The 22,010-nt window shown below is 46.7% G+C and overlaps 1 protein-coding gene across 2 annotated transcripts in view; it reads left to right on the top strand.

Moving 5' to 3' along the window:
* The window catches only part of mpp7a (MAGUK p55 scaffold protein 7a), a 218,194-nt gene extending 197,739 nt beyond the window's left edge, over positions 1–20,455 (top strand). For both annotated transcript variants that reach the window (XM_083660406.1, XM_083660407.1), the window contains 4 exons: positions 1,539–1,632; positions 3,941–4,049; positions 5,677–5,820; positions 18,195–20,455. In XM_083660406.1, coding sequence (XP_083516532.1) covers positions 1,539–1,632; positions 3,941–4,049; positions 5,677–5,820; positions 18,195–18,374 — 527 coding nt within the window. In that variant the 3' untranslated portion in view covers positions 18,375–20,455. The remainder of the gene's footprint in view (positions 1–1,538; positions 1,633–3,940; positions 4,050–5,676; positions 5,821–18,194) is intronic.
* Positions 20,456–22,010: the final 1,555 nt, after the last annotated feature.

Here is a 22,010-nt window from a genome sequence, read left to right as displayed (position 1 = left end):
TGCTTAATAGAGCCCAGACAGTGGGATCCTGACCCATACAGAAGATGTATGGCACAAATCCTGGCTCTCATTGAAGAGGAAGGAGACTCGGAAAGTATCTCGTCTCTCCCTCCCTTTTTTTATGTTTGATTACTGCCAACGGCCACATGCATGTGTTTAACACTTGCTGTTGTTTCAGATGAAGCCCCAAAGCGTTGCCCCCTTTCCTTCATTTGAAAAGAGGAGCTTGGGAGACCACCGGCTTGTGGCCCCCCCCACCCCCTCGCTTGTCGCTGTAAAATGTAAACCAGCCGTCTAAGTAACACAAGCAGCGTTGCAATAAGCCATTAGAGTAGGGGGTTAAACATTTTGATTCCAATCCAACCTTACTGATATTTTCCATGATTTGGGAATGAATGGATGCGCATTCTTTTGTTGCACCGTCATTATTTTCTGTGCCACAAAACAGATGCCAAAATAATGCATGGTGGATGCTGTCGGTCCTAAGTACTGAGAGGCTGTGTTTTGGCAATGTGTGTTACACATTTCTGAATGGGAGGCATAAATATATGTTATCTTATGACAAGGCTGTTCTGGCCCTCTCTCTTGTGTTTTTCCTACTGTTGTCAGGCGGTTGTTGACAGAAAGTCATTCATCTCCTTCAGTGTCTTCCCCGCTACAGCTGGATTTATGGCCGTCTTTCCTTCTCAGACTGAGTGACACGTTGTATAAATCACACCATTGGTTTTCCATGAACCCTGCCGATTTGTCCAAGAAAAAGGAAAGGCTATGTATTGAAAAAGGACGTTTGTGTCCCTACGAGTCTACCGCCGCAACACATGCTGACAAATAGAAAAAGTCAGAGGGGAGAGAGAAGAGAAAAAAAAGCTGGCAGGTTTGGTTGCAGGAGCGGTGATAAAAGTTTAATGGTTTGTTTTGGAGCTGGCCGGAGCGTGCAGACAATTTGTCTGAGGGGCGTACGGCGCTCACCTCCGACCTCTCGTAGCGCTCTTGAAGAGAGCCGCCGCGCTCGTCGACCCCGCGACCCTCGCAAAATCCGCCGGAGTCGCCCCGCTCGCGTTCCCTCCACGTGCCACCGGCTCCCCCCCTCTCCCCCCACAACCCTCCCCTTTAACGGCAAGGCTTTATGCTTTATGGCCAAGTAAATGTAGGGACTTGATGTTAATGAGAGCTCCCAAACTCAATTACCTTACAGCGGCTAACTCTGGTGGCTAATGCCACGGCTTCTGTTTCTGAAGCCACTGCAGCTGCCTTTACAGGAGACACATTTAATAAGGCGCAGTAAACCACTACTGAATGTCACTTAAGTGTCTGGGTTTAGTGCTGGAGCGCTACAGGTTGTGTATTTTATAGTGCTGTTACACAATCATATATACAAGGGTTGGCATGGCGCAGCGGCTGTGTTTCAGACTTACAGCGATGTTAATAAGGGGCTGGGTTCAGATGGGTTCTGCCCCAACAGTGAGTCACTCAGACAGTCTGGGTTTGGAGGTAATGGCTCCTCCTCTCTCCTTCTTCCCCTCTTCTCTCTCTCTCAGACACCAGCCGGGCCAAGAGGAGCCAGGAGAGCGACGGCGTGGAGTACCACTTCATCTCCAAACACCTCTTTGAGACCGACATCCAGAACAACAAGTAGGTAGAGCGGTGTCCACTGCAAATACAAGACACGTCCTGGTATCCAAAACATTCAGCACTGCACAAAAACCCTACGAATCCAGAGATATTATTGCTGGAATATTCTAAGATATGATCTAAATATGATAGTGGATACTCTCTGATCATGAGAGGCACAGATTTCCTGTTTGGAGCGTTCCAACTCCACAATGGGACCACTTTATAAATTCTTAGTACTGTATGTGTACATACTTGACCAATAAAGCTTATTCTGATTCTGAAAACCATAGTTGGAAAATATCTAGTCAGAAATGGACAGCTGTCAGATGATTCACTAGTCACGTCGCATGTCAGGATATTGTATAGATATGAGCAGTAACCATATGTGAAGTCCAAACACGAGTTATTTCTGCTGTCTGGATATTTCAAAATGCATTATTAACTCATTTTAAATCAGATTCTACAGTGGATAAACAGCCCAAATGTTCATAATAAGAACAATATTTGCAGTGTTTAAAACACAAAAGGCCCTGAAACTACATTGCATCTGTCTTGCTAAGTGAACAAAGCTCTATTAAGCATAATTGAGATTTGAGTCCTGTCGCCCTCATGGAAACGGCTCCTCTCCCCACTGAGCCACTAGAGGCAGTGTAACAGGCAGCTCACTGACATTCACTACCTGCCACTGCGCTAACACGGCCTCTGTCTGTGTAACTGACTGTGAGCTGGTGTTGACAGGCCCGGCCCTGCGTCGGTATCACATCTCCAGACGCTGGCCCCGAGGTCTCCCATCATCTCCGCTTCCCTCTTCCCCTCTGTCGCTCAGAATCCAGCCGCGCCGTAGCCTGCCTTGACATTTGCGGCCCGACAAATTGAAACGCAAATTGTAATCGTCATAAGAGTTATTGATGCCTTTTTCGAGCCAGAGGGGAAAAAGCAACAAATTTGTGCACGTACGCAAACACACATGCAACACAAAAGGAAGCCTGTGGTGACGAGTGCGTATAGAGTGTCAGCTAGCAGAGGAAAGGAGGGAGAGGGGGGTTTGTATATTTTCGGCCGTGTTGCGGTGCGGGTCGAAGGCATGCGATGTTTTTCGGGGAGTCGGCGGGGTGAGTGACAGAGCTGTGATGTGGCCGTGATGCGTGGGACACTCGCGGCACCAAATGACAAGGCAGCTGAGGAGGCGCGGAGTGAGACGGGCCTGTTTGCGTTATGCCTCGTTGCATGCAGCAGAAACAATGCTGCTTCCCCGCAGGAGGCCAAATCCAAAAAGACGCTCAAGAACGGACGGGGCTGTCGCAACGTGTGCACAGGCAGCGTGAAACAGCTTTCCCAAGGGAAGCCCTGTTCTATGGTGAAAAATGGCAAGCGTCCATACAGTTGAAGCTCAATATAGCCAAACCTCCACTGGCATTCCTTCCTATACTGTAACTGCCCAAATCTATATTCCATCTCCTCTCACAACAAACAGTACAGTATGTGGCAAGGTGTGAGCCTGTCCTACGCTGTTAAATGAATTTCCCATAACCCAATATGAGGCTTTTTTCTAAAGCCGAGTAAAACTTTCTTACATGGGCAATTACTATAAAACATTTTGTACATGGCATCAAGCACAGTGAGGCAGTCATTTTGTCCGTCACTCGTCATGAGCAGCATACCACCACGTCCTGTTAGCTTGAAATTCTTTCCACGTCGTTACTCTGCTCGCTCGCTGGCCACTAAAAATACAGTGCTGCCCTTTTTTTTTTTTATATATATATATATATATATATGTCATGACAGCTGATTGGTGTGAAGGAGGGGAGATTATCTCGTGGAAAAGTGTTTGTTTGCTCGCGCCCCGTCGCTCGCCGGCCTAAACCCCCCCCCCCCCCCCCGGCTTAGGGGAGGGAAGGTTTTTGGCGTTTGGGGGGCTTTGTGGTCGCTCTGGAACAAACAGGTGTTACTGATTGAAAGGGTAACATAGGAGATTATATAAAAACCGGCTTTGCCAGAACGTCTGGTTTTTGTGTTCTGCTGAAGAATGCTATCTTCAGATCTGTCAGCGGTTGAAAGAGTAATCTCCCCGTCCCTGTGGATCTGTATGGCTTTTATATGTCATTATTTCTAAGCTGAATGTCAGGACTGTGTGCACACAGTAGACCAGATTAGGATGGGATTCTAATGTTACACCCTGGGGGTCGTTAGTCTTGCATTAAATACTAATCAAAGTAGGGGTTTGCTCACGCAACCTTTTCTGTTGGTACGTGCTTTAAGTTGCCCTCTCTGTCTCCATCTTCTCTCTCTCTCTCTCTCTATCTCTCTCTCACTCTCTCTCTCTCAGGTTCGTCGAGCATGGCGAGTACAAAGGGAATTACTACGGGACGAGTTTGGACTCGGTGCGCTCCGTCCTCTCCAAGAACAAAGTGTGCCTATTGGACGTCCAGCCTCATGTGAGTGACACCAGCCCGCAAAGCGTGTCCTACCTCTCCATTCCTTCCTCGCCATCCCACCTTCCCCTGCATTTGTAGTCCTTTTTTGGCACCTCCGTCCCACCTATCTCGGAAGCAGATCTCCCTGGTCGAAGAGGCCTTGGCTGCTTACTGGGTTACCAGAGCGGCTTTTAAAGGGGCATTTTGAGGGAGCAATTACCGCTAATTTCCTCTATTTGAAGATTTCCTCTTTGGCTTATGTGTCTTGGGTGGTGGCGATCAGCACGCCCCCCTTACGCAAGTGGCCGGCATGTCGCTGAGCTCCAGCAAACCCCCCCGGAGCACGATTCCCATTATCCAGGGCCAGGCCCGTATCATCCAGCCTCAGCCCCACAGACGCTCCTCTGTTTGTTTTCGCTCAGTGGATAATGACACACAGGCACAAATACGCCATTATATAGATTACCCTGGCATGTTCTCAAACCGCCCGGCCAGAGTAGGCAATGAGAGGCAGCCCCACAGCCCTCGGCAACCGTGTTTGAAAGTGTGCCCTGGCCCCTGTGTGAGCACATGTGAGCATATTTACAGTAGGTTTAGCGTACGTCCCCCCCGCCCCGACCCTACCTCTACTGTGAGCCCCATCCAGGCTGATTGTGCAGCTCAGCAGCCGTGTCAGTAACATGTTATGTTGTTGGTGAGTGATGTCGTCTGCTGCCCCCATGCTGGCTGATGAAAGCAACCTCCCCGATGGAGACAGATGGTCCCCCCCATGGCTCTTCTCCTCCCTCTTCTCATCCTTGCTTCTATCAGTCGTGGGTTTGGCTGCCAGTGAGCACAGCGAGGAGTGCCGATCGTGGTACCAGGAATCTTCGGTTGTCCCACACCGTGTTTCAAAAACACAGGCACATGTTGACGATCAGTCAGGTTTCCCACTGCTCATGGAATTTCTGGAATATCATTAGTGTTTTCGAGAGGTGTACTGCTGTCAGGGGAAGTCGGGGAATATCAGGGACGTTTACAAATGGGTCACTTTCCAGGAATGTATTTTACAACTTCAAACGTTGCATTGCATTACATGGTGGTTTTCAGCCTAACTGTAGTGGAAAGAAGGCTGTGTACTCCTCTAGAAAAACAACATGAACAAACCAGGAAGGAATGATGTTTTTTAAGGCCTGGAGGCGCATCGGCTTTAGTTCCAAGTTCAATTTCAAACAACTTTATTAATCCCACTAGGGGCAATTAGTTATGAGCAGCTTGTTGTATGCAGAGACACAGTATCATCCAACAATATACAAACAAATACGTCAATTTAGAATGTGTAATAAAATCTATAAATAATGTTGATAAGTACAATTGCTAAACACAATAAAGGTTAGGGAAAGTCATGGAAAAGTCATGGACTTTTGCATCAGTGCCACTGTGGGAACCCTGCCAACAGTTCCAGGTCATCACAAGAAAGTACATCCACAAAGAGCAGACAGGAGAGACATGTGTCTTGACTCATGCTGTGATAGTGCCATATATCCACTAGACAGGGAATAGGGTTTGTTTCTGTTATTGAACCCCTCGACAAATTCCTACACACATACACTTCTCTTCCAGCACTTTGAGATACAGTATATATATGTCTTCCCTTTTCTCTGTTCAGACGATAAAGCACCTGCGGACGGCCGAGTTTAAACCCTACATAGTGTTGGTGAAGCCTCCGTCCATTGAGAGGTTGAGGGAGACGAGGAAGAATGCCAAAGTCATCTCAGGCAAGGACGACAAGGGATCCGCCAAGCCATTCACGGTAAGACTACACCCAGAGGGGAGAGAGTTGATTTCTTACTTGGAATAACAATCGGATCAACAGAGTATGTTTTTTTTTAGTGTTTTAAACTGCCTGGAATACCAGATGGGTGGGGTTTGGCACACAGGAGAACACCGTGATTGCCAGACGATTTAGACAATCAGGAAATCAATTTATGATGCTTTTCAGTCAGTTTAAAGGGCCAGACACACCGAACCGACATCAAAGAACTACTGTAGCGGCAACAAAGGCTGACTGTTGCGTCGCCTCACGTCACCTGTGTCAGGGCCAAAACACACCACAAAGACTACAGCCGACAGTCAACCAGCATGTACGTTCTGCATCTGTGAGAGACCTACTGTAGGACTGCACATATACCAACCAGATACATGAGACAACTAGCATGTACGTTGTGCATCTGTGAGAGACCTACTGTAGGACTGCACATATACAAACCAGATACATGAGACAACTAGCATGTACGTTCTGCATCTGTGAGAGACCTACTGTAGGACTGCACATATACAAACCAGATACATGAGACAACTAGCATGTACGTTGTGCATCTGTGAGAGACCTACTGTGGGACTGCACATATACAAACCAGATACATGAGACAACTAGCATGTACGTTCTGCATCTGTGAGAGACCTACTGTAGGACTGCACATATACAAACCAGATACATGAGACAACTAGCATGTACGTTGTGCATCTGTGAGAGACCTACTGTAGGACTGCACATATACAAACCAGATACATGAGACAACTAGCATGTACGTTCTGCATCTGTGAGAGACCTACTGTAGGACTGCACATATACAAACCAGATACATGAGACAACTAGCATGTACGTTGTGCATCTGTGAGAGACCTACTGTAGGACTGCACATATACAAACCAGATACATGAGACAACTAGCATGTACGTTCTGCATCTGTGAGAGACCTACTGTAGGACTGCACATATACAAACCAGATACATGAGACAACTAGCATGTACGTTGTGCATCTGTGAGAGACCTACTGTAGGACTGCACATATACAAACCAGATACATGAGACAACTAGCATGTACGTTCTGCATCTGTGAGAGACCTACTGTAGGACTGCACATATACAAACCAGATACATGAGACAACTAGCATGTACGTTCTGCATCTGTGAGAGACCTACTGTAGGACTGCACATATACAAACCAGATACATGAGACAACTAGCATGTACGTTCTGCATCTGTGAGAGACCTACTGTAGGACTGCACATATACAAACCAGATACATGAGACAACTAGCATGTACGTTCTGCATCTGTGAGAGACCTACTGTGGGACTGCACATATACAAACCAGATACATGAGACAACTAGCATGTACGTTGTGCATCTGTGAGAGACCTACTGTAGGACTGCACATATACAAACCAGATACATGAGACAACTAGCATGTACGTTGTGCATCTGTGAGACCTACTGTAGGACTGCACATATACAAACCAGATACATGAGACAACTAGCATGTACGTTCTGCATCTGTGAGAGACCTACTGTGGGACTGCACATATACAAACCAGATACATGAGACAACTAGCATGTACGTTCTGCATCTGTGAGAGACCTACTGTGGGACTGCACATATACAAACCAGATACATGAGACAACTAGCATGTACGTTCTGCATCTGTGAGAGACCTACTGTAGGACTGCAGATATACAAACCAGATACATGAGACAACTAGCATGTACGTTCTGCATCTGTGAGAGACCTACTGTAGGACTGCACATATACAAACCAGATACATGAGACAACTAGCATGTACGTTCTGCATCTGTGAGAGACCTACTGTAGGACTGCACATATACAAACCAGATACATGAGACAACTAGCATGTACGTTGTGCATCTGTGAGAGACCTACTGTAGGACTGCACATATACAAACCAGATACATGAGACAACTAGCATGTACGTTGTGCATCTGTGAGAGACCTACTGTGGGACTGCACATATACAAACCAGATACATGAGACAACTAGCATGTACGTTCTGCATCTGTGAGAGACCTACTGTAGGACTGCACATATACAAACCAGATACATGAGACAACTAGCATGTACGTTCTGCATCTGTGAGAGACCTACTGTAGGACTGCACATATACAAACCAGATACATGAGACAACTAGCATGTACGTTCTGCATCTGTGAGAGACCTACTGTAGGACTGCACATATACAAACCAGATACATGAGACAACTAGCATGTACGTTCTGCATCTGTGAGAGACCTACTGTAGGACTGCACATATACAAACCAGATACATGAGACAACTAGCATGTACGTTCTGCATCTGTGAGAGACCTACTGTAGGACTGCACATATACAAACCAGATACATGAGACAACTAGCATGTACGTTCTGCATCTGTGAGAGACCTACTGTAGGACTGCACATATACAAACCAGATACATGAGACAACTAGCATGTACGTTCTGCATCTGTGAGAGACCTACTGTAGGACTGCACATATACAAACCAGATACATGAGACAACTAGCATGTACGTTCTGCATCTGTGAGAGACCTACTGTAGGACTGCACATATACAAACCAGATACATGAGACAACTAGCATGTACGTTCTGCATCTGTGAGAGACCTACTGTAGGACTGCACATATACAAACCAGATACATGAGACAACTAGCATGTACGTTGTGCATCTGTGAGAGACCTACTGTAGGACTGCACATATACAAACCAGATACATGAGACAAAGCAGCGTTTGCCTACCATTTTCACACCACTCTCGCTCACCACTTTCTCACCACCGTTTCATAAGATACAGTAGCTATTTCTAATGGAGAAGATGTCTGATACAAAGTGGCAAATGGCACTGGTGTTGTCAGCCTGGTCTTTTGCTTGTGGAAGAGGCGGAGGCGGAAAATGCTCAAGGGGCTTTGTCGTCGTGAAATTATTTGTGTATTGGAATGATCAGATGAGATTAAGTTGGAAAATGAGAAGAATGTTTTGATTCGCTTAAGCTGCTGACCACTAGCCAATCAGAATGATTTCTCTCACCCACGGCCTGACGCCGATTCAACATGCTGAATCAGCTGGAAAAGCCGCCGACTAGTGGCAACGGTGCGAGGCACTGCAAACACTAGGGTGACGACAGACGCTCACCGATGCCCCGACATGGCTCGGTGTGTCAGGGGCCTTACTGACACTGTTGGTCTTGTCTTCTTGATGCGGTAAACCGCCACCTGATGCCTAAACTGGTTAAAACAAACACTAAGAATTATTTGCAAAAACGATTTAAATTAGATTAGATCTTTGATGATCCCGGGGCATTGCAGCAGCAAATAGGATACAGCAAAGAAAAGGTATGATATAAAATGAAAGGTATTAAACATAAAGGCAACCAACAATTGCACTACTACATAAAGTAAAAACTTTAATTAAAAACATCTGAAAATAAATTACTTTACAGCAGGCTGTGCAAAATAACAGCAGTGATGAAAGATAGGAAAGTGACACATGCACACACAAACACACACAGAAGAGACAGACACACACACTGATGAGTGACATCAGTGATGATGTCATCAGTGATGTCATCAGTCTGAGGCTCACGAGAGAGACTGATACGTCTCACGAGAGGGAGAGAGGGGGAGAGACTGAGGGAGAGGGGGGAGAGACTGAGGGATAGGGAGAGAGAGGAGAGGGGGAGAGACTGAAGGAGAGTGAGAGGGGGAGAGAGACTGAGGGAGAGGGGGGAGAGACTGAGGGAGAGGGAGAGAGAGGAGAGGGGGAGAGACTGAGGGAGAGGGGGGAGAGACTGAGGGAGAGAGGAGAGAGGGAGAGACTGAGGGAGAGAGAGAGGGAGACATTGTGCGCGCGCCAATAGAGCAGGCAAGGCCACACAGCAGCCGAGCTGCGAATGCGAGCTGCAGGGCCAGCTTGGTGAGCTGCTAGGAATCGAGCGCGCGAGATGCCTAGTATAACAAAATTGCCCCTATTCACCAAGTACTTTAATAATCCACCAGATTAGTTAGTATTGTAAATTAAGTTTAGGCATGAACAGTATTAGGCTGCTGTTGTTATGGATCTCATTTCAAACGGGATTAGCCCTTAGCTGGATCTTGGAAATGCTCTTTTGTTGTTGTACAATCAATATGTTTTAGCAACACTCCATGACTGCATACTGTGTGTTGACCTCTATGACGTGAAGGAAGGTCATTGCCTTGACATGAAGGACATCGATGGTGAATACAGTTGGAGTCAGATGCTGCGGTGGTGTTATAGAAACACATGGCTTTACTCCTAACAGGTTAACAGAGCAAGAAATAACAGAAACCCTATCTGGGCCCTGTGTGTGTGATGAGGTCATCCTTGCACACCTTTATGCCGGCCCAGCGGGGACACAGATGAAACCAATTAGGCTGTGTTGGGGGCTGCTGAGGTGTGTGTGTGTGTGTGTGTGTGTGTGTGTGTGTGTGTGTGTGTGTGTGCGTGTGCGTGTGCGTGTGCGTTTGCGTGTGTGTGTGTGTGTGTGTGTGTGTGTGTGTGTCTGTGCGTTTGCGTGCGCGTGTGTGTGAGAGATGATGGTTTTCACAGCCCCACCGGGCCCAGCGTTGGCTCGCTCGCGTGTATCTCTCGCCATGGGGCCACGTTCGGGCCCGGGTCACCGACACGCGTGGGATGGCATGATGCCATGAGGTGAGAAACGTGAGGAGAGAGGGAAGACGAGAGAGAGGCTGGGCTATCAAAGAGGTGGAGACGGGGGATGGGAGGGGGGCTGATGTCTGCAGGTGTAAATCACCTCCCCATGTGTTTGCTCCACTCAATCACACACACCGGGGTGTTGCCATCCAGGAAACAGACATGGTCGCCTTTAACTCAGAACATACCTCAGATATTTGACTGTACTGTCCAGCCTTTAAGACCGTGACAGTCACAAAGTCAACTGGCATATTCAAACAGCAAGCCAACAAATCTCTCAGGGTGAACGTGGGATGGGTCAAAGGGCAAAGGTCAGTAGGTTATTAGAACAGAAGCTCAAGTCCTCGTAATGCAACTTGGGAAGGTTGAATGTCAACTTTTAAGTATTTCAATATAGAGACAGCAATGTAATTATAATAAACAAATAACTAGAAACATCCCATTTGAGAAACTAACAATACGACTGGCTCCCAATCGTCTCAACCATCTCATTTGATTATACACAATTTGACCTTGATATATTGATGTTTTGATATGCTACATGTAGCACCGGAGTTAGAAATAAATTAGTCTGATATTATATCAGCCTGTTGCGTGTCAGTCACTGCTCCTCTTACAGAAATTGAGTTTAGTAATCTAGCAATTTCTGCCTTCACGCCACGGGAATTCATTTCTATGTCTTTTAATAATATCAGTTCAATCTCTTTTTCTGTCTCTCTCTCTGTCTCTCTCTCTCACACATACATACACACATACACACACACACACACACACACACACACACACACACACACACACACACACACACACACACACACACACACACACACACACACACACACACACACACACACACACACACACACACACACTCAGACACAGACACACACAGCACAGAACACACAGAAGTGTTGAAAACCCTCCCAGTGCCAAGTAAACGCAACCCATAAACGGCCCAATGATCAATGAAACTACCGGTAGTCCAAAAGAACAAACCAATAACAAAACTCCACAATACACCCCTGACAAACTTCATAAACAGAGTTTTAAGTCCTACAGCATTATTTCCAAGTACATTGAAAACGGCAAACCTGGCAACACGAGGAATGCAAAGCTTTGCTGACAAACCTGGCAACACGAGGAATGCAAGCTTTGCTGACAAACCTGGCAACACGAGGAATGCAAGCTTTGCTGACAAACGAAGCTAGTAGTTCTGCTTGTCACCCTACCTTCATGAGCTTCAAAACTACATTAGCGTTTGAATTTCACAATCATCTTTACACAGACTGAAAGCCAAGGCTTTATTTGATTAACATCTGATGAAACCCCAGAACGGCCAAAAATCGATCTTTTTTCATAAAAACATTTAAATGCTGAATATGTGTGAAACCACAGTGAAATATACTTTTGCCCTCATTCTGCTCCTCATGTCTGGCTTCGTTGACACAAACAGAGAGGTTGCTGTCATTGGGCCTTTATTGGCTGGTGATATTCCCTCAGGTACAGATGCATCTCTCTGCAGCTGTCTGACTCAGGTAACTGACCGCCTTCTGTGTAAAACTCCATGTACATTGACAGGGCTTTAGCCACCAATTTGCTATTGAAGGAGCTGAAAGAGAAGCCCTTGTTTGGTGGGATGCCTCAGACATACTTTATCCAGCAGCAGCTGTATTTCTCTCAGAGAGAGGTCTGCTTGAATGATAAAGGCTGAGGAACAGTTCTCTCATTGTTTTAGCAGAGCAGTCTGACTTCAGGCCCATTGTTTTCACTGGAGAGCGTTCAGAACCACTTTTCAAAAGGAGTCGAGGCATTCTGTAGCATCAACCAAAAACAGGCTGATGTAATGCATTATGAATCTGGCGTGTGGTAAGCACACAAAATGTCACTTTATTATAGCATATTGGGCAGCGCAAGAGGATGAACTGAAATGAATCTGAGTCACCCGTAACTCAAGCAGGGACTCACTTTCTTTTCTCCAGAATCATAAAAGCTGGGGACCTCTTGCCAAGTCAGATCTGTTGGCGTTTTTTTCACACGTATTTCATTTCACTACAGAGGGCAGGTGTTGTTTATTGGGATCAATAAAAGCAGATTTTCCATAGAAGACCTGACATATGTGTGATGTGGGGGAGGATGGGGGGTGTTATTCAGCTCCGTTGGCCTCCGCTGTCTGTTTTCTGCCTCTCACTGTGTGTATGTGAAGCCTCTTGCTGTTAATATATCCCTGCTTCCATTGCCATTTCAATTTATATCAATTCAATTCAAAACGATCCAGAAGGGGGATTTGCTTTGCAGATATAGGGGTTACAGTAATGACACACAGTAAAGAAACATCTATTAAAACAATCAAAAATAAAAATGCGTAACACATAAGCAATATTACAAAAACACATCAAATGCCTTTAACTCTCTGCATCATATGGCATGCAGATGAGAAGCACCAATGATAAGACCAGACAGGAAATCAACAGCTTAATATAGTTCAATGAAAGTCAGTCATCAGTGAAAGAACAAAGTGCTTATACAGGCTTATACAAGACACTACATCATTTCATTCCATGCGGAAATTAAGCAATGTAATGGCAGTGGGGCTAGATGGGTCCCGGGTGCTTTTAGTCTTGAGTCTAGGCTCAAACTGCCCTCTGAGGAGATGATCCAGTTTGGATTTTTGGATGCCAAAGAATTTCCTCGCACTCTTGACTAGCCCTGCTTTCCATTTGTCTTTCACCTTCGTTGCATCCATCTCTCTGCCCTTTTACTTCATCCTACATCTGCCTCTATCTTATTCTTTTCTCTCTTTTCTTCACTCCCTTGCCTGATTCTCTTTCCAGCTCTCTCCCCAGCTCGCTGTCCCCTCACCGGTGTCCCGCTGTGATTAATGCTCTTTCACCTGGCATGGCCTAACTCGAGACAGACACAGAGACGCAGCCACTCGCTGGTGGACATGGAAACAGCACATACACAAAACAGCGCGTAGTCTCCCAGGTTCACTTTAACTGGCCAGGACAGGTCAGAGGGGTAGTCTCGCTGCCGGTGGACACATAGACTGTATGAGAATATGGACGTAGCCACCGTAACGTCACCTATTGGTTTGTGGACTCCTGTTCTGAAGCCTCAAGTTTGGGACTACCTAAAAACATGGCATTCTTGCCTCACGTCCTATTTTCTGTGCCTGATGCACATTCTCATTGGCTCGCATTGAGTCATGTGATCACTTTTTCATGACTTTACAGAGCCTGATTATAGCCGTGACTGTAATCTAACCATAACCTCGGTGACCCCATGCCTAAACCCAACCACCTCCTCCTCTGTGGTGAAATTATGTTTTTAGTGAGTCCCCTCAAGTTTGGGACTTTGAGCATCGCCTCTTTTTTTAGACCGGACAGAGCCACAGCGCAGCCTGCTATTGGTCCATGTTCGGCGAGCTGCATGATCACTGGACAGGCGAGCTGTCAATCACGACCCAATGCATAGCCTGTTTTATCGTTATTTTACTCTACTCTACCATCATTTACAAAATGAACATCATGCTGTATTGAAGAAGACTTGAAACTAGTGATTGAGACTATAAACTCATTACTAAAGTGTTTACTGAGGTAATAAGTCAAGTAAGAAGTAGGGTCATTTTCCCATTGACTTCCATACAATCTGACTTCTTTTTCCAGCCATAGACTGTATAAATGGGTGTTATATAAAAATTCACCCGCCTACAGTTGTCAAGAACGGGGAATATAGAGACCAAAACCGTTTTTTGAACGAGGCTGTAAAGATATTGATTTCTGCTAGAAAGTTGGGAATTTTAACATGGGGGTCTATGGGAAATGACAAGTGGCCATTCAAGGAACTGCAGCTTTTGCCACTTGGTTGGACACAGTGGGTCATCCCTCATCCGTTAAGCGCAAATTATGCTCGAGCGAAATCGCCGGCGCTGCCTGCGCCGAGGGGGTCGCCGCAGCTGGGCATCGTATCGGCGGAGGGGGCGTGCAGCTCCTCAAAAATGTGACTCTGCGGCGTGAGGAATGAGGAAATGCCATTTCCTCATTTAACAGTGCTTGTCCCTCATCTAGCAAAGCCTTCTGCAGGCTCACCGGAATGAGTTTTGAAATGGAGGGACAATAAAATGTCCCCCCACCGACATGATTGCAAGTTCTTGGTAAACCACACGATTTTGAACATGTACCGCAGCCAACGCGCTGAGTTAACGTTCGAGTATGCACAGTCTCGCTGTCGCCGCCATTCGGCGACAGGGCGCCAAGTCGAGGTTGCGCAGAACCATGCCGGGCGCTTTAGTCCTGGTCCAGCTGACCTGAAGCAGGGCAGGAGAGGGGGAACCCTGCGAGGGCTCGATCCAGATGATGGAGAATATAGGCCTGCAGCGGACCCACTTCCTCCCCTGCCCTCCCTGAGCCCTCTTTTCATCTCATCCCATCCTCTTCCTCCCATCCTCCTCATGCAGGCTGATAAAACCATCCTCTTCCTCCATCCTCCTCACACAGGCTGATAAAACCATCCTCTTCCTCCATCCTCCTCATGCAGGCTGATAAAACCATCCTCTTCCTCCATCCTCCTCATGCAGGCTGATAAAACCATCCTCTTCCTCCATCCTCCTCACACAGGCTGATAAAACCATCCTCTTCCTCCATCCTCCTCCCACAGGCTGATAAAACCATCCTCTTCCTCCATCCTCCTCACACAGGCTGATAAAACCATCCTCTTCCTCCATCCTCCTCCCACAGGCTGATAAAACCATCCTCTTCCTCCATCCTCCTCACACAGGCTGATAAAACCATCCTCTTCCTCCATCCTCCTCATGCAGGCTGATAAAACCATCCTCTTCCTCCATCCTCCTCACACAGGCTGATAAAACCATCCTCTTCCTCCATCCTCCTCATGCAGGCTGATAAAACCATCCTCTTCCTCCATCATCCTCATGCAGGCTGATAAAACCATCCTCTTCCTCCATCCTCCTCCCACAGGCTGATAAAACCATCCTCTTCCTCCCATCCTCCTCATGCAGGCTGATAAAACCATCCTCTTCCTCCATCCTCCTCCCACAGGCTGATAAAACCATCCTCTTCCTCCATCCTCCTCATGCAGGCTGATAAAACCATCCTCTTCCTCCATCCTCCTCACACAGGCTGATAAAACCATCCTCTTCCTCCATCCTCCTCACACAGGCTGATAAAACCATCCTCTTCCTCCATCCTCCTCATGCAGGCTGATAAAACCATCCTCTTCCTCCATCCTCCTCCCACAGGCTGATAAAACCATCCTCTTCCTCCCATCCTCCTCATGCAGGCTGATAAAACCATCCTCTTCCTCCATCCTCCTCATGCAGGCTGATAAAACCATCCTCTTCCTCCATCCTCCTCCCACAGGCTGATAAAACCATCCTCTTCCTCCCATCCTCCTCCCACAGGCTGATAAAACCATCCTCTTCCTCCATCCTCCTCATGCAGGCTGATAAAACCATCCTCTTCCTCCCATCCTCCTCCCACAGGCTGATAAAACCATCCTCTTCCTCCCATCCTCCTCCCACAGGCTGATAAAACCATCCTCTTCCTCCATCCTCCTCATGCAGGCTGATAAAACCATCCTCTTCCTCCCATCCTCCTCCCACAGGCTGATAAAACCATCCTCTTCCTCCATCCTCCTCATGCAGGCTGATAAAACCATCCTCTTCCTCCATCATCCTCATGCAGGCTGATAAAACCATCCTCTTCCTCCATCCTCCTCATGCAGGCTGATAAAACCATCCTCTTCCTCCATCCTCCTCACACAGGCTGATAAAACCATCCTCTTCCTCCATCCTCCTCATGCAGGCTGATAAAACCATCCTCTTCCTCCCATCCTCCTCACACAGGCTGATAAAACCATCCTCTTCCTCCATCCTCCTCATGCAGGCTGATAAAACCATCCTCTTCCTCCCATCCTCCTCCCACAGGCTGATAAAACCATCCTCTTCCTCCCATCCTCCTCCCACAGGCTGATAAAACCATCCTCTTCCTCCCATCCTCCTCCCGCATCGCTGATAAAACCATCCTCTTCCTCCCATCCTCCTCTTCCTCCCATCCTCCTCACGCATCACTGATAAAACCATCATATCTCCCTCACAAAACACAGTAGAGCGTGAGATGTGTGTGGGTGGGTTTTTGTCGACGCTCGACGGCCGGGCGAGAAAAAAAAATAAAAACATAAATGAGACTGGGCTTTTAGAAAGTGTCATAGCGAGTGAGTGTTTATATTTAGCTGTGCAGCTAATCCAATATGAAGCGGAAAACCACCAGAAACATTCTGAAGTAACTCCTGGCCAGGAGGACCGTCTCTAAAAAGCGGAGCCGTTTAAGAGTTTTAAATTTTAATGAGGCTATGTTTATGTGCGCACACACTGTTGTGCACACATACACACACAGCTCGGCTGGGCATGTGTGTGGGTGTGGGGGCACGACGTGTGTGTGTTTGAGCTTCTGCGTATGAATGTGCGTTTGTGTGTATTTATAATTGTGTGTTTGGCAGAGGGAGTCAATATAAAACCATATCTATCCGGAGATCTAAAGTTGAGTGTTCCCAGTAAAAACGTAAGGCTAAATCAGTACAGCCGCGCTCGCCCTGCCATGTGTTGCTGAGGGTAGAAGCAAACAGGACCCACAGAGCTGAACCGGCCTCAACCAGAATGCCCCCAACAGACCACCAGAGAGAGGGGGTACCTGGGCACAAAGCCACCTCAGAATACAGTAGACTAGCTATTAATACAGGCAGCCCCAGATAGGCAACATTTAGCCTCCACCTGCTGAAAATATGTTTGTAGGCTATTCTTAGTAGCGGCCACTGGACAGCATCCGAGAGAAATTCCCATTCTGCGATCAGATTATTATTATATGTGGAACTCCTTCATGAACAGGCCCTTTGAGCGTCCTGATGGCTCCGTTGGCTAAGGTGCATGCCATGACATCCTGGATTCGTTTCATTGAGGTTGAACTCAACCGACAAGACTATTTCTACCTCCACAGCAGCTCTGCCCACGAGAAATGTCTCCAAAACATGTATTTGGATGTCCACGATGGCCTCTTTCTGCAGCAGCAACAGCAGTTAGATGTGCAGCTCTCCAGAGGGGGCTTGCACAACAGATCCGCATGGCCCACGTTTCCATTTCCAAAGCGCGACACTGACACGGCCTGGCGTGGTCCGCGAGCGGTCACCGCCCCGTCACGGACACCAAAGCCAAACTGGCATGTATCAATTATGTATGTTGTACATGTCTGTGTTTTGTCAATTATGGTTATGTTTTGTCGTAGGCTTATTTTGAGCTTATTTTATTTCCCTTGTGAATCGGATAGCCGTGTGTATTCGGTGCAGGAAATTATGAAAATTCCTTGAGGTAGGGTTTAGTTTGCAGTCTGTGCCAGGGTTCATGTGTGGATGCCATTTCTTTTGGGAGGTTATAAAGGGCTCTGTACGGGACACTTTGTTTTGTCATCTGTTTATGGCCGTGTAATTTGTGTTTACGCTACAGGAATGATCTCCTCTGTTTACTGTGGCCAGTGTTCTCTCTCTGCAGCAGATAGCGAGCCTGCTCTTTTTTTGTTAGCGGTCAGTGAAATGTACTATCTTTGGTTTGTCCATTTCTCTATGCTCATTGTTATGTCTCCCTCGCCTCCCTAGGAGGAGGACTTCCAGGAGATGGTGAAAGCCGGCCAGGTGATAGAGGCTCAGCACGGCCATCTGTTTGAGAAGGTCATCGTGAACGACGACCTGGTGGCGGCCTTCGGCGAGCTGCGGCTGGCGCTGAAGAAGGTTGAGACGGAGACTCACTGGGTTCCCATCAGCTGGACTCACTCCTGAGTCACAGACAAGACGAGCGCCGGACTACACAGAGGGATAAAAAGGGAAGGGCTTCGATGAAAATATGCAGGTTTTTGATCTTTTTGAAGTCTACTGTGGCTGGCGTTGGTGGGGATAACGGGGGATCTGACAAGACGGGGGCCAGACTGCTGCGTCAACATATCCGAGCTGCACAACGTTGAACCTGCTTTCTTTGCCTGGGATCAGGTTGGATTTTGAGACTTGAGCTGCGGTCTGGATGTGGATGTCCATGTCTGACCAGATCTGACTTGGCCAAGCGTCCGTCACTCCGGGTCGAGGCTCAGGGCTTCTGTCCAGGATATGGGCCTTGGCTGCGGCCAGAGTCGAGGACATTGATCTGTGGGTCTCAGCTTGGGTCACACACCCTTGGCCTGGATGTGAACTCTTCGGTCCAAACCAGAGTCTGTATGTGGAGCCAGCCCGGACCGTCCAATACACTGCACCCACAGTACTGCCAGCACAGCACATCAGCCATCCCGCCAACCAGAACTCCTTCCTTAGTGTGTTTAGAACATTAGCTCATTAGAAACCAAAGGGCTTGACATTCTTCTTCTTCTTGGTGGACAGTTTACATGCATTATGTCTGTAAAAGAACACAGCCTCTGAGAACTGGTGGAGGAGAGACGAGAGAGAAAGATTTGCCTTCTGTCTTAAAATATTTTTGTGCTTCTAAAATGCTTCCATGACTGTTACTCCAAACGAAACATTGTCAGGTACACTCTCGATAAAGGGCAATAGGTGTAATTTTATTTAAGAGAAATTAATATATTTTAATATTTTTCTGCTGTTGTTTTGCGTACCTTTTTACAAGCCTATCTTGACCGTAGTGTTTAGAGCACGGCAATACAACCTGTATAGTAGTAACGTTGACATTGGAAGGGTCTCTTCATGGTGTCAGTGTTTTGATTTCCTCACCTAGTCCAGTTTTCCCCCTACAAAGCACATAGAGAGCCATTTTGTTTAGGTGTTTTATATTCCATTTAGGAGCTTTGAGAAAAGCCGCCACCCTTCATATGAAGGTGCCCAGCATAACAGCTCTGCCATGTAAACTCCCTGCAGTCCCACACACGTTTTGGCCGTCTGCAGGAAGAAAATGTTCTCAATCCTGTTTCATTAGAGGGTGGAGACTCTTTTTATTCACGCAAAAAATGGCTTGACCGAGGCTCCTAATAGAGGGTCCAGGTTTATAATGAAGAGAAATGTGAAGTAGCCACTTCTTTACAAGCATCATGTTGTATGGACTTTAGGAGTTTATTGTTATTTGGATGACTCTCCTGTTCCTATTCTGACTCACCCTCCATCTCTTATCCAAATTGTTCTGCCCAGTTCTTTCACTCAGTTTTTTTTTTCTTTTCTTATAGATATTTAATAATGAACTGTGGAGCATTGATTTTCAACACAGCTAGTAGCTAAGAAGTTAATCCTGCCTCTACCATATCAGTATCCTTTGTAAAGACCTTATAAGATGAGTAATTATGTGTTGGTTAGCTCTCACTTAATTTAGGTGAAACTTGATAGAAAGCAATATTTTAGTCTCTTGCCACGCCCCTTTTTAAAATTGTCGACAAATCGACTCCTCTCTTCTTATTTGCTTTCTCATACACTCTAGCTATGTATCTTGAGCTCAGGTCACAATGCCCCTAAATGTGCCCCTGTCCATTTATTGTATCCATCTCACCCACTACAATAAAAAAAAAATCATTTGTGTTCATTTTCAAGAGTAATATCATTGTTTATGCTCCAGACTTGCTAATGATACCACACAGTTTAAGCCTATTTCAATCACTGGCTATATGTTTTGTCTTCTCCATGGCTATCCCACTAGAGTATATTTGTATTCATTTTTGTTCTACATTAAGTTCCCTATTTGTTCATCATCTTAATTGTTCATGTCTCCATGTCTTACCCCTCTGCCATTTGTTTGATCAAAATCAGAGGTTTACAGTCTGTGCAGAAATATTTTTCTCTTCTTACTGCACATTAAATATTGTATATGAGGCAAAGCTGTATGTGTTCCATATTCTTGATAACGCTACATTTTATATTAAAAACTAAACTTGTATTTCCAAGGTGTCGAGTTTGAGAAATCATTTAAATAATGAATTTCTTCCCAAAGGATTTGCAGCCCTCGAGAACAATGATGGTTGGATTGGAGCTGTTCAGAAATATAGTAATGTGTCTAGGTGGATCTGTGCCCTTGAATGCCGTTCACATCTACTTTCGCTTAGTCCGATGGAGAAACAGCGTCTTTCATCCCCCCACAGAGGTTCGCTCCAGAGTGCACAGTTGTGTAAATAGAGCTGACACATTTCGTCTTGTAGATGACAGCGCTAGAGAGCCGTAAACGTCAATCACCGGTTGTTTTTCTCACCTACAGGGTATGGGGTGAATTTAATTTTGACAAAATCAGAGAACGTTTTTCCCATGACGCAATCGCCACGGTGCTGTGGGCATCAGGAACAAAATTCAGGTCAGTGGGCCATCAGACTCTTCGCTCCTCTACCACTTCAAGTCGTTTTCTAATCAAATCATGTCTGTTCTTTATTAAAGGAGCGTGTAATTAATAAAAGGAAGCAAAAAGCTGTGTTATTGGGCAAAGGTGGTTCATTGGCCTAGATGCAACACGTCATTGCGACATGCAAGATTTGAATCTGGCCTTGGTGCTTCGTCGCAAATAATCCACTTCATTCTCTCCCACCTTTCTTGTCTCTCTTCACTGAAAACTGGCCAAAAATGCTTAAAAGCCAGGACAAATAACTTGAAAAAATAAATATTAAATATATATAAATAAATAATATTGAAAATTAACTCGTAGCTGCAAATTTTCACTTAACTGTAATCATATTCAGAAACTGTACAACTGCACCGTGGGACTCTACCGAATGTGACCTGGTTTTAATTGCCGTCTGGACAACCGGGTGGAGTCTTGGAGTTCCTAAAAGAGACACTGAAGAGTGCTTGGGCCGAGGCGAGGGAAGGAACGGGCCTGAATCCAGTGGATGTCGAAACATCTCAAGCGGCGCGGCCCAATTAAACCCCAGCGTACTGCTACAGCAGCAGGCCAAATTACTAAGTCAGATGTCACTGGGCCTTCAAAAACAATGGCTCTGTGGAGGGGTGCTGAGGGGGTGGTGGTCGAAAGAGGGGGGGGGGGACTCTGGAGAAGAAGTCCTGCCTCCAACCAGCGACTCTCCGGGGGATTCAGCAGGCCCCCGCTTAGATGACGTTCCAAAACAAATCCCCCACCCGTCCAGATCGGGTCGCCTAACCTTCAGATTTCCTCTCTTCCACAGTGCTCACTTTGATGGCTGTGCAGGGGCAGTGTGGGAGGGGGGTTTACAGGCAGGGAGGGTGGTGTGGAGGAGGTGGCAGGGGGGGGAAGGTCAAGCAAAGGTAATGGCACTCACTCAGGCCGAAGGGGGGGAGGAACCATGGTTTTCCATGGCTCCCTCTCTCTTGATGTCTTTCTCTCACTCCGTCTTTCTTCCTAATTGGGCTTAGGGAGTGACATGAGGGGGAGACTCCAAGGCGGCCCCGGCGTTCGTGGTAAGTAGCTTACAGGGACCCTCCGCCGGCCCATCATGCCCTCTGAGCTCCGGCGGGACTTTCGACTGA

The sequence above is a fragment of the Poromitra crassiceps genome, assembly GCF_964638095.1.
Source record: "Poromitra crassiceps genome assembly, chromosome: 2".
Taxonomy (NCBI): domain Eukaryota; kingdom Metazoa; phylum Chordata; class Actinopteri; order Beryciformes; family Melamphaidae; genus Poromitra; species Poromitra crassiceps.
This window is presented reverse-complemented; position numbering and strand designations above follow the sequence as displayed.